Source organism: Anthonomus grandis, chromosome 18, assembly GCF_022605725.1.
Source record: "Anthonomus grandis grandis chromosome 18, icAntGran1.3, whole genome shotgun sequence".
NCBI classification, from domain to species: domain Eukaryota; kingdom Metazoa; phylum Arthropoda; class Insecta; order Coleoptera; family Curculionidae; genus Anthonomus; species Anthonomus grandis.
This window is the reverse complement of record NC_065563.1, coordinates 10,785,284-10,799,251: the sequence shown is the minus strand read 5'-3', so window position 1 is coordinate 10,799,251 and position 13,968 is coordinate 10,785,284. Positions and strand designations below refer to the sequence as shown.

The following is a 13,968-nucleotide window of genomic DNA, read 5'->3' as shown; positions in this document are numbered from 1 at the left end:
ATGGACATACATTATTTGTGCTTTAAACCATCGATATGCTCACTGAGTTTTTATGGCCTCAATTGGATGGTATGGATACGGGCGGTATGTGGTATCAACAGGATGGTGCGACATGTCACACTACACGTGAAGCAATTCTATTGTTGCAAAGAAAGTTTCCAGGTCGTGTCATTTCACGGAATGGAGACCAGAACTGGCCCGCCAGATCATGCGATTTAACGCCTTGTGACTTTTTTCTTTGGGGTTTTTTAAAATCCCTCGTATACGCTAATAACCCAACAACAATTCCACAGTTGAAAAACGAAATTAGACGTACTATTAGCGAAATTGGGCCGCAATTATGTGAAAATGTAATTGAAAATTTCTCAAAACGAATAAGAGTCTGTCACGAAAGTCGAGGCGGCCATTTGTCAGATATTATTTTTTACGTTTAATTGCAGTGTATTAGCTTTACATGGAATACGGTTCCTTGGTGTGGTGTCCTTTCTATGAATGCCATATTGGCTACATCGAGAGTGTTCAGAGAAGGGTTTTAAAGTGTCTTATGTTTCGTGAAAATTGAATATATCCTGTTAGGGGACATGATCATGATCTGTTGTTAGGTAGATTTAATCTGCAATCTCTGGCCATGAGAAGAACAATTCATTTTGTAACATTCTTATGGAAGTTGGTCTATAATCAAATAAATTCTCCACCTCTCTTGAACGATATTCTATTTCATGTACCACGATTTGCTTCTAGAGCAAATATCACATTCGCTTTAGATCACGCCAGAACTCATTAGGTTTCAGGATCCCGTAGATCAAATGTGCAGAATTTTTAATTCAATATCATCCACCTGTGACATATTTGTATGCTCTAGTTTTGTCTCTGACAAACCAACAGTTACCATAATTCCTTTTCTCCTCCTTTTTTCCCTTGTCCCATGAATCCCTTTCTTTGTTCATTCTAATGTTAATTTACATCTCCTTTAATTTTGATATATACATGATGTTACTATAGTAATTTAAGTTTTCCTTATTTTTCTTTCTTTTTGTTATTTAATTTATAGTGATTTAATACTTGTTTACACTTTCAAAACATTAATTGTACATTTTCCTGTAACTGGGCTTTGCCTGTTGAAAATAAACTGCTAAATAAATAAAATATAAATAACACTCAGTTTAAAATAAATTATGACTTTTATTTACCAATTAAAACGTGCGCTCTTATTGGGACACCCTTTAAAAAAAGACAATTACAGACTTTTTCAGTGATACGAGTCCCCGGGCCACGCATAAAGGATTTTTAGTAAAATTTTTACGCTAAATCTACAACCATTAAAAGTTCGTACTAAAACCGCCTCGGGTGAATCCACGAAGGTAAAGAATAGGAATTGGACGTCTTGGATTTGGTGAACGTTCACTTCCACTCTATTTAAATATTAAAATATACTATTTATACATATGTGGTGCATTTTAAACTTAATTACTCTCTCTAAGGATTACTTTACAACCTAATTCCTATAAATCCAGGGTTTTTTTCACTTTTTCTTTCTCCTCGGGCTTCACTTTTTCGATTCCTTTCTTCTCATAACCTAAAAAGCAAACAATTCACCATCAAACCACTTATCAATAACAAAACCACATTGACGATCCATATCTTTCAACAGTAGGCTTTAGAAAATTGGCAACCTCGATTAAAAATAGTCTATCGCTTAAAAATGCGGTGTGGTCACTTATGCCGTATTAAGAAAAAAACGCCTTAACTACATATGATTTTCAAAATTGCCATTCAAATAATTAAGGTACTTTCTAACTAATTAAGAAGTAAAAATACGTTTCTTGCTTTTGTTTGGAAATAATGTCCTAATATAAATCCAATGTTTATGTTATTTAAGAATGCCTTATCAACGAATATTAACGCAAAAGACCTCAATTTGTTAAAATAACGCCTTAAGGCTTGTTACCGCGTTAATTTAAAATCCCTTATCTTTCGACGTATGCGTAATAATCGCATTTAAGGTGCATTTGATTGATTTTATTGAATGTTTATTAATTATGACTTGCAATTGATATAACAAATTAGACTTTTAAGTTCTATAAACTGACAATATTTAATGTATGTATGTAACTTCAATATTTTTATATTAAATTGATTGAAACCTGATCCAGATGTGTACGTCTTATTCACAGTGTTAAAAAAATACAACGTGATTCTTTCTCAATTCTGATAATTTAAAAATCTAAAAATAATTACTGATTTCAATAAAATTGAATGGCGTTCAATCAAGCATTTATTCCGCAATACAGGGTGAATAACATCCACGACCATTCTGCCTACTGATGAAGAGCTTCCGTAGGCTTTAATGTTTATCGAATAATTAATTTAACAACCCTAATATAAAATTCCTGGAATAACATCAGCATCTTTGGGATAATGAATTTTTCGAGTTGACTTTAAGGTTGTTATCGTGTTTAGTTTCTGAAGATGCTCTTAATATGAGCGAAACACGTGTAACCTACTGTTGGAATTAATAAATACTCTTGAGACCGAGACTTTCTGTTGTTCTCTTTACATTATTAAACCTCTTTGAGAAAATGGACGACTTCTTTCAACGGAAGCATATTGCAAAATCGGCAACGTATTCATTATTTCCAACGGAACCCTATATATTATATTAGATTGTTTTTTCTCAAAGCCTACTCTTCGATACATACACAAAGTGTATACTGACCCAATATTTTATTCTCGTTCTTCTTGTACTGCTCGACGATCTCCTCCAAAGTCTTATCGGCGTCCAACACCAGCACCGGAATCGTATTAAAACGATCGTCGTCGGTCATCAGCCATTGCTCGTGACTGTCGTGCAACTGTTTCAAATACTCCAGGCTGAGTCCCGCCTCTTCCGGCCTCGCCCTCTTTTTCACCCTTTCGTAGACCACGTCCGGGCTGCTGCGCAGGTAAACGATCAGGTCCAGGCTGATGTCGACGTTGGCCCTGATCCAACGGTACCACTGGTCCAGGACGGCGTAGTCTGCCGAGTGCAGGTACCCGTTCGCGTACGCTTGTTCCATGAAACAGAAGCGGTTGTTTTGTACTGATCTAGAGTGGGAATAGGAGTCGACTATTAATTATCTGACGTTTTAATAAGCAAAAAAAAAAATTATTATTAGTCATTCTTAGATGCCCTAACTATTCAGATTTTTAATCTACAGCGACGCTTTTTTGATCTCAAATCCATCCTCAGGAACCGCATTTTAATATTGTGGAAGAATCATGAAAATATTTTAAGTGGCTCCCAAGTTATGCCCAAAAATGTTCGTTAATAATTAAACTGTGTTTTCAAAACTTCAAATTTGATGACTCTTGAACCTTGAGGGACAAAATTACCTCTGACTCAGTGAGCTTTTGAGGTACAAAAATCGTTAGTATATGAAATTATTGGGTAAGAAATGCACTTTCTTTGAGTCACATTCATTTTGACAAATTCCCTTTATTTCATTAAAAAATTCGTAAAAATAGTAAACATTTGTTAAGAAAATTGTGAACTAACCAAAACTGTCCCAACTACCTAAATTCTTAACCGATAATCATGTTTTGGCAAGTTTTTAACGTGCCAAAATCATTTATATAGAAAATTAGTGGGTTAGAAATGCACTTTCTTTAAGTCACAATATTTCCTAAAAATTTTCCTAAGAATAGTAAAAATTTGTTAAGAAAAGTGACCAAACCAAAACTGTCTTAACTACCAAAATCTTTTAACCTCAGAAACATGTTTCTACCTTCAGCACCATCCTCAGAACTCTGATTACAAAAATGTGAAAGAATTATGAAAATATGTATACTACTAGCCAAGTTATACCCAAAAATGTCCGTTATTAATAAAACCCCTTGATATTGCCATATACGTTTTCAAAACTTCCCAATTTGATGGTTTTTTTGACCTTAAGGGACGAAATTGCCTTTAAGTCAGTGGGTTTTGACGTACAAAAATTGTTCGTGTATGAAACTATTATACATTCTTTGAGTCATATTCATTTAGGAATATTCCTTTTATTTAATGAAAATATTCATAAGAATAGTACAACAACGAACTAAAACTTCCAAAATCCTTAACCCAGAATCATGTTTCTATCCTCAGGTAATAAGTAAAACTCTCAATATTCTCTTGGACTTTGAGGAGCAAAACTGCCTCTACTTCGCTGAACTTTTAAGGTACAAAAATCATTTATATATGAATTTAATGAATAAGAATTATTTTTAGAATATTTACTTTATTTCATGAAAACATTCCTAAGAAAAGTGAAAATTTGTTAAGAAAAAAGTGGCCCAACCAAAACTGCCGTAACTACCAACATTTTTGACGCAGATTCACATTTCTACCCTGAAAACCATCCTCAGGGATCCTATTATAATAATGTGAAAGAATTAAGAAAATATTCCAGGTGGTTCCCAAGTTATGTCCAAAAATTCCGTTAGTAACAAAAACTCTCGATATTGCCATATGTGTTTTCAAAACTTCAAATTTGATGACTCTTGGACCTTAAGGGAGAAAATTGCCTTTAACTCATCGAGTTTTTGAGGTACAAAAGTCGTTCGTATATGAAATTATTGGGTAAGAAATGCACATTCTTTGAGTCACATTCATTTCGGAAAATTCCATCTATTACATTAAATATTCCTAAGAAAAGTAAAAATTTGTTAATAAAAAAGTGGCCCAACCAAAACTGCCGTAACTACCAACATTTTTAACGCAGATTCACATTTCTACCCTCAAAACCATCCTCAGGGATCCTATTACAATAATGTGAAAGAATTAAGAAAATATTCCAAGTGGTTCCTAAGTTATGTCCAAAAATTCCGTTAGTAACAAAAATTCTCGATATTGCCATTTGTGTTTTCAACACTTCAAATTTGATGACTCTCGGACCTTGAGGGACAAAATTCCCTTTAATTCAGTAAGTTTTTGAGGTACAAAAATCGTTCGTATATGAAACTATTGGGTAAGAAATGCACTTTCTTTAAGTCACATGCATTTCAGAAAATTCCATCTATTACATTAAATATTCCTAAGAAAAGTAAAAATTTGTTAAGAAAAAAGTGGCCCAACCAAAACTGCCGTAACTACCAACATTTTTGACGCAGATTCACATTTCTACCCTGAAAACCATCCTCAGGGATCCTATTATAATAATGTGAAAGAATTAAGAAAATATTCCAAGTGGTTCCCAAGTTATGCCCAAAAATTCCGTTAGTAACAAAAATTCTCGATATTGCCATTTGTGTTTTCAAAACTTCAAATTTGATGACTCTTGGACCTTAAGGGAGAAAATTGCCTTTAACTCATCGAGTTTTTGAGGTACAAAAGTCGTTCGTATATGAAATTATTGGGTAAGAAATGCACTTTCTTTGAGTCACATTCTTTTCAGAATATATCGTTTATTTCATAATAATATTTCTAAGAATAGTGAAAATTTGCTAAGAAAAAAAGTGTGGCCATCAAACTGTCCGATTATGCCATAGGAGTTTTTAAAACTTCATATTTGATCGCTCTTGGACCTTGAGGGACGAAATTGCCTCTAACTCAGCGAGTTTTTGAGGTACAAAAATCGTTCGTACATAAAAATTTTAGGTAAGAAATACACTTTCTTTAACTGAGGCTCTTTTAAAAATATTCCAATTATTTTATGAAAATGTTCTAGAAAAAAAATGAACCAACCAAAACCAGTCCTCAGAAACCTTATAATAAAATTAAGCAAAAATTATCAGAATATTCCAATTGATACCCAAGTTATTACACCAAATTATGAAGTAGAAAAATCTTCATAATTTCCAAAGTGTTGTACTTTTTTCAACCATCCTCACGTTTTTATCAATATTTTGACCAAACTCAACATTCTATGTAAACATTTTCAAAAATAAAAAAATCGGTTCTTAAAGGTCCCTTTAACTTTACGGGACCCTGAAATTAATGGGAAAAAATCACCCTTTTGACTCTTTAAAACTATTGACAATATTGCTAGAACATTCCCGGAATATCTCCAACTAGTACCTTTCGAACATTTGCACTGTGGTGCTGCTGTTCTTCGGCGGCGTAGTCTGTATGCTCAACCGAGTAAATTGCACGTAACTCTGGAAAACCTTCAGCCATTGGTGTATATCGGTGTAAAGCAGCTCCAGGAGGTTATGACCATCTACGTTCCTCCACCAATCAATCGGCTCCTACACCAAAAAAAATTAATTAATTAATAAAAGGTAATTAATTAACTCTCACCGCATAGGTCTCGATGCCCTCCATCCCTTGAAAGTACCTGATTAAAGTCGATTTTCCCGCCCCGATGTTACCCTCAATGGACACCCTGAACGGCCGGTCCGTCGGCGTTTTCACATTGGTCAGCTCCTTGAGCGGCGAAATGCCCACGAAGTTCGTTTTTTTTACTCGGCGAGGGGTTCGGCGAGGCCGCCGGCCTCTTTAGGCCGCTTATCGTCGTTATCACTCCCTCCATTGTGGACAGATTTGACGTTTTCCTTTGGTTACTGAAAGTTTTTAAAGGTGTCATTAGTGCCAATCAACGATTGTTTTGAGGTTAACGTCACTTGTCATAAGTTCGTTCTTGATAAGTTATGGTATGTCATTAATGTCAAACGTATTAACGACGATCTGTCACTTGTCAAACGTATTTTCATTATTTATGTTGGTTATTGTTGTATTCATACGTTGTTGCATATTATGTTGTTACAACATAAAGTGTAAGAACATCTTTTTTTTCAGTAGCATTGTAGGAGCAAACTTAATTCTTCTCATTTGCACATATAGCCACACAGTTGTCTAGGCGCAAAACTACATTAAAGACTATAAAAATCGATTTTTTGAATTGGTAAATAAATCTGTATCTTAAATACTAAAGCAACATTATTAATAATAATATTAATTAAAGGCGTTCTGTCACTTGTCATTAAAAATTATAAACTTATTAAAGGCATTCCTTCAGTTTTCAAGTCAAGAAATATCACTTGTCATTAATGTCAAACACATAAATGCGTTCCCTCACTTGTAAAATCATTGTATGTTACTTGTCATTAATTTAAAAAGTATTCTGTCACGTCAATTGTCACTAATGTCAGATGTATTAAAGGTGTTCTGTCACTTTTCAAGTTAGAATGACAAGTCACATGAATGATGGCTCCAAAATCCACGGAAACACTTTAATCTACTTAATTTACCATCCTAAATGTCATTAAGTTATGAAGGCTTCAGAGTGTTTAAATACGTGCCTAAATGTCGCTGTTGTAGTTTTTTTGAGGCGGAAAAACGCCCCTTAGTTTGACATTTACGGCGGCCATTTTGAAAATTTTAAATTAACCGTCATCGGGAGTGCCGCGACTCGGCGGTAAATTCAAATTTATTTCGTTAAAAGTCGGTATTTTCGACCTTCGGCTGAATTCAGAACATTCTCCATATAAAAAACAACTTTATTTGCTATGCATATATGTACGTACATAATAAATCTATGGAATCCGGGAAGAATATTCGATATTTAACAATTATTATAAAAAAAAAACAAAAGGAAACAACAATCTCATCAGGCGATCTTATAAAAATTATTGAAGCTCAACCTCACGCTCAGCAACTGAAGTTTCATATTCGAACTGGAGGCGAGAAACTCCAAAAACTTCTTAACGATCCGATCGTACATCTCCACGTCGCTCCTCACTTTAGTCTTGGTCGAGTTTAGGAACAAGTGAAACTTGGCCACCCGTAGTTTCGCCTGGGCCTCCATTTCCGCCGTAATCTCTAACCTCTCGGTACTTTCCGTCTTCTTGCGATAAGCCACGTAAGCGTCAAACTCCTGCTGGGCCGCCTCGTATATTGTCTTCTGTTGCGTTTCCATGTTCACCACGAAATTGTAGACGGAAACCAAGTGGGAGAAGAGTTGACGCGAGCTCTCGTCTAGTAACACGCCCCGTTGCACGGACGACAAAAAGTTCACGTGGGCCTCGATAATGCCGTCGAGACACTCCGCTTTGTTCACTTGATTCTGCATCTCGGCCCACGAACATTCGAGCACCTCGAACAAAAAGTAGTACTGCGTTTGATGTATGAAGTGGATCATTTTGCTTGTCAGAATGTGGATTATATGCATCACCGGCTTTAGCTCTTTGATTTTCCTGAAGAGCTTGGCCATGCTCAACTGCTGACGTCGCATGTTGGCCAAAATAAACTCGGCCCTCTTGGCCTTCCATAAAGCCCCGAAAAGGCTTTGGTATGTGGGCATGGTGGGCTGAAATATGGTCCCGATAGGGCCGTCCACTATATACACCAAACTGAACACCTCCCATCCCAAATCACCTATAGAATGGCTCATGAAACTTATATTCAACCTTTTAAGGGTGTCCTCGTCTTCGAATTGGGCATTAGTAACCCTTATGGCGCTCTCTAATATAGCGGAGAGGGTGTGCCCATAGATCTCCGAAGCCTGTTTGTTTAACTCGGGTGAAAGTAACTCCAGCAAGTGTCGTATGAAATCTCCCTGTCCCAGCAGCAAGTATCTCCTCAAAGACTGCAGGTGCTCGTACAAATGAAACTTGTTCTTAAGCAAGTCGAGCACGCGCAAAGAAGTCTCCTTATAAACATTCTCCAGGGTTGAGTGAAACTCTATGCTCTGCTCGGGAGTAAACAGGGCCTCGGCGGAAGTAGTGTTGAACAGCTTATGTAAGGCCTCACGCCCCGGCAACTGGCCTCCGTCCCTACAAATCTGCCTCAAGAAGTTTATACTTTTCCCAGTGGCCAGGATCCTTTGCGCCTGCTCCATGTTAATGAATGAAGGAATCATCGATTTCCGCACATTATACTTGTCGTGCCACAACCGTTCAGCCACCAAAACATTTTTAGCCTCGATAAAAAACTCGTTGCAGGGATCGTTGATTTCCCCGTCCAGCAACCACCTGGAGAGCATAATATACAAGGGCTTACAAACGGCCTTTAAAACCTTCTCGGAGACTTGCTGGGCGGTTTTGGACCCATGCTGTAAAAACCCGTGCACCACCGTTATTAGGGCCCCCCCTTTTTTATCGCTACACTGCTCGGCTATGTAAGCCAACCACTCAAAACGATTCCTGTGGTCCAACAGCATATACAGCACCCTCCTCAACGTCATATGCTCCAAGTTATTCTTACTCAAGTTCGATTGCAACATGGCCACGGTTTTATAATACTCCGATAACTCGCTATTCAAAGTGGCAATAAAGGCCTGACAGATGGCCCCGCTTCGCTTCTCGTTCTCCTCGCAATACTGTTTCAGTTGCTTATGTAAAAAACTCATCCCCATGATGCGCTCTAGTAAACCGCGTTGCACCGGCGTAAGTGATTTGGTGCTTTTAACGTCCAAAGTGTAGCCCATTCCGCACGGTTCCCTACGCAAAAACTTCCCCTGTATCCCTTGCAAACTGTAAATAACATCTTGCAAAAGCTCCTGCTCGGTGACCCCCTTGGAAGACGTGGTGGGCATCTCGTGTTGCGACCATGCGGCAGAAGAGATCGTGGTGGCTTGAGAGGTGGCCCTGCCTACGGCCGAGGTGGTGGTATCGGTGGTAAATCGGTGCTCCCCACGGTCAAACACTTGTCTAATGCTAGCAGACTCGCTTGAACTTCTCACATTGAGACGGGAGTAAGTTTTACTGCTGGGCCACCTGGTGCTAATCGTCGTAAGCTCCGAGTTGCTTAAAGACGGGGCCAAGACCATCGGCTCCTTAGAGGACAGTGTTATATTATACAAGAACTTTAGGACACTTGTTCGGTCCCTAATGATCCTCGAGTTGGCCAAAGTGCTGTACATCAGGTCGAACCTATCGAGATCCTCTATAGATTTCCCTTTTAAATACTCTCTCAGTTGGTTTACTACGTAAGGCTCTTCACTGGGGATGGGGTTGGCCCCGGGGGCCCCCGTGAGGCACTGAAAAGCGATTTTACTGAGGCGTGACACCAGTTCCTCATTTTGCCGGGCTAAATGTTTGCATAGCTTAATGACAAGGTCGGGTATAGTGCTGTCCTCTTTGACATTGTTCATCTTTTTTCCTCCTACAAGAAAATAAACTTAAATTAGTGTGTCAGTTTAATTGGATCGGTAGGAACAAAATGCTCGATTAATTATTGTCCCTTCGGCCACTAATTTTAAAGTTTTTTTTCTAGTAGGGAGGAGGAGGGTTTTTGTTGGACAGGGATGAATGTGTCCAAGAGAAACAGCAATATACGTTTTGTTGCGAACTTCCTACTAATTTAGTTTATTGCTCTACATCATAACAGGAAGTCTCAGAACCTGAGGATAATGAGATGATTAAGAATTTATAACTTTTGGAGAATGCACTAAAAACTGAGGTAAAAAGGGTTATACATTGCCCAATTACAGGCTTGCCCAGAAGATTTCTCTTCCATAGAGAAAGAGTTGTTGGACCAGTTAAAGAAGTACGAAGGACAAAATCTAGAGCTGATGAAGTATCAGGATATACAAGGAACTGACAATGAAACAAACATCTCTATCTATACTTGTGAAAAATGGGTTCAGACATGTAACTCAAAAAAGTCAAAATCCAGATATGCAAAATCTGTTGACTATGCTTCAATGAAAACACAAACTGTGGATGGACCCCATAAGGCGCAAATTGAAGATGAATTTCTGCCAACATTGGCATTGGGGTTAAACATGCCAATGTCAACTAATAATTCTTCTTAATTTTATTTATTTATTATTTAACAGTAAAAACCAATTGCAGAATTTATGCCTAAGCCAAAGATTGTCTAATAATACCCAGTTGCATAGGAATGGGTGGTTTTTTAGTGACATTAGTCCTGGAAGCCTTAAGTGGAAATTCAAGAATTCATGCATGGTATCCAAAAGTCTAATATCAATAATAAATAAGAAGAATCAACTTCATTATGAAGGAATTTGTAATGAAAATGAAGAGATATAAGTGATCTTCTGAAGTCCAATGAATGAATGTTACACTGTCATAGCAAAATGGTATTATCAATTATCCTTTGCAGATAAACACCACTCTCTCTAAAATGCAAAAACTTGAGGAACTTTTTTTAGACATACTCCATACTTTAGCTTTGACTGTATCAATGAATAAAACAGTATTTTAAGAAATTTGATATTTGTAAATAATCTGCAATTTCTCTTTATGAATCCTAAAACTTTAATTGCTGATGATACAATTGATTGAATGTGTAAAATAAAAGTTAATTGAGTATCAAAGGTGACATCTAAGTCACCTAGGCTTTTGCAAGGCACTAGATTTTCATGTTCAATATGATAATTATAAAACATTAAATGTCACCACTTTGCACTTAGAAATATTTAATTCCAGTTTGTTGGTTACACACCATTCATGCAGGATATTTAATTATTCTTGGAGAAATTCTTCTGCACAATTTTAATTTATCAGCAAAAAGCAAATTATTACTTGCCAAGACATGGCAAAGGTCATCAATGACATGAGCATGTAAATTGTTCACAACTTGCAAAAAAATAATAAAAAAACAAGAGGTCAATAATTTTAACAAACAATTTATGTTTCCCTTCTCAGTTTAGTACCTCTATTGATTATAATTTTATGTCTAAGCATCCATCTTTAAGATTCAATTCTTTTTTCATGTCACCAGTTTGTTCCACAGATGTTGTCTCTTTAGTCGATAGTTTAGAGTGTTCAAATGCTGCAGGTTTTAATGAAATCCCCAACAATTTAAAAAAAAAAAATATTGATTTATTTTATGTGATGTTTTGGTGTTATTATAAATTTGTGTTTGGAGAAACCAATTTTTCCTGATAAATTAAAAAAGTGATGCCTCTCTATTAAGGAAAGGAAATCCTAATGATTACACAAATTATCGAGCTATAAAGTCTGTTGACTAATTTTTCAAAAGTTCTTGAGTAGCATGTAAAACATTCTTTATCTTCTAATTTTACAAAGTATGAATTATTAAACTTGGCTCAGCATTTCAGATTTCACCCTCTCTAAAAGTACAGAAACAGCTTTATACCAATTTCAAAATCAGTTGTGGTTGCAATTGACAAGGTAAAACATATTTTGGGTTTATTTACAGTTTTGATTTTGTAGATCATTTTACTTCATAAACTTTTTAGGTATGGTATTAGAGAATCATCATTGACATTGTTGACATTCTATTTTCAGATCGGAAGACTTTTAAAATTAATAGAGTAGCATGCTAGGATAAAAACTCATTTTGTTGGTTTTTCATGAAGTAGACAGGTATAGTAAATTCTGTTATTTTATTTAAAGATACACAAAAGGAGTAACATTCATCAAGCAGTTCTTTACTTTATTGCTATGCATTAAAATTTCTTTCACAGCATTGTGGTAAAGAAGCTCGTTTAACTTTATATTATGCCATCATAGAGACTCATGCAGGGTGCACTTTAAAGAGAATAAAATCCTTACATTGACTGAGTTTACATTCTTGAAATAAGTACTCATGTATATAGAAAGCAAATAAATCTGTCCAGGTATATAATATATTTGTAGGCGAGATCTTTTAATGCCAGGTGCTCACCCAACAGCATTTTATCAGAAAAATAATGTCATATATAATATCACTTGCACCATAATATAACAAATTCCCCAAATATATTTATTTTTAAGAAGAGACTTAAGAACTTCCTAGTCGAGAAAAGTTGCTTTTACTAAAATTTAACTACATAATTAGTTGTAGGTATTTAAAAATTGAAACTTAAAATAATTTATATGTATGTAAGATATTTGTATATGTATGCATATTGATGTAAGATGAATATTTCTATTTTTTCTTTTTTGAACTGTGAATATAATTTTTTCTTTGGTATGTATAATAGGTTTAGTATGTTTTTTTTTTTTATATATGTGGTTTGTACTGAGGATATTATTGTAATTATTACTAGTTAAAACATTCAGCACTTAAAGAGTAACTAAATAGCAATTAAAATTACCAACCCAACCCTAACAGTCCCTATCCAGTTTCTGTCTCGAGACTGAAATCGGGTCCTGAAATTTCAGCTCATCATCAATCAAGAAATTTATTAGAGTCGGTTATTTACAGTTCTATATTCAGTATGTCCAGTGCAAACACACTTAAATGCTGATAATTTATTTTTATTAATGTTTAGACAGAGGAGACTAGAATGACACCATTGCTTAAAACTACTCAAATTCACTGCTACAATTTCCATTATTGATGATCTTAGTGACCCCTTATATAAAGAGATGCAAGGTGATTAATATAGAGAAGAAATAAAAATTATAGTCTATTTTATGATCTTAGATAGACTTAGTAAAAGTGAGATGAATCTATAAGTAGCAGGGTCATTTAGTTCAATGCCTTTAAATAGAGGTTTTACAATAGCATATAATAGAATAAGGCACTAGATATAGGTTAAGGTGGAGGAGGCATTTGTACCATTACGGTGACTAATCTTATTAGCCTCTGGGGCAAGGTTACGACAATATTAAAGTCTTTGGTGCATTTTGTAGGCATTAAATACAGTAAAACCTTATAATTAGGTAAATATTTAAATTATTTGGGGAACACAAGAGGTATTGTATTTGGGACACCGCCGACCGTTTGTATTGCCTTAAAATGTGAGAAAACGAATTATGAAAGCTTACCTTTGTCCACAAGAGAGGTATTTCACTGATTTATTCAATATTTTACCAAAAAATTGCCGTTTTATCATAACAACCCTTTAACGAAATGTTTTTAAAACCATTATTGACGTTTGTGTCGCTTTTGACGTTTCTTGTCGTATTTCCCGCCAAATGAGAAAAGCGAACGCTTGGCAACGTCGGTTTCTAATGGTCTTTTAGAATATTTTCCGATTATTTTTGCACCAAGATAAGAATCAAATTTGTATTAAAATTTTGGGCATGTGGCCAATTTAATAATTCCATTTTCCAACTCTTTAGAGGAAAACCTTAGTCTTAAAACTTTAGTTA

General features: G+C 35.7%; 2 protein-coding genes across 2 annotated transcripts; both read right to left on the bottom strand.

The window, feature by feature from the left end:
* Positions 1-1,162: 1,162 nt before the first annotated feature.
* Positions 1,163-7,046, bottom strand: LOC126747076 (deoxynucleoside kinase-like). Its single transcript, XM_050455571.1, has 5 exons — positions 6,997-7,046; positions 6,257-6,452; positions 6,035-6,204; positions 2,717-3,084; positions 1,163-1,576 (listed from the first exon to the last, which is right to left on the bottom strand). The coding sequence occupies exons 1-5, from the start codon at positions 7,044-7,046 to the stop codon at positions 1,503-1,505; spliced, it is 858 nt and encodes a 285-aa protein (XP_050311528.1). The 3' UTR covers positions 1,163-1,502.
* A 395-nt stretch (positions 7,047-7,441) lies between these two features.
* On the bottom strand, positions 7,442-13,940 carry LOC126746733 (gamma-tubulin complex component 3). Its single transcript, XM_050455057.1, has 2 exons — positions 13,642-13,940; positions 7,442-10,060 (listed from the first exon to the last, which is right to left on the bottom strand). Exon 2 carries the CDS (start codon positions 10,047-10,049, stop codon positions 7,566-7,568), a length of 2,484 nt encoding a protein of 827 aa, XP_050311014.1. The 5' UTR covers positions 10,050-10,060; positions 13,642-13,940; the 3' UTR covers positions 7,442-7,565.
* Between the last annotated feature and the right edge of the window lie 28 nt (positions 13,941-13,968).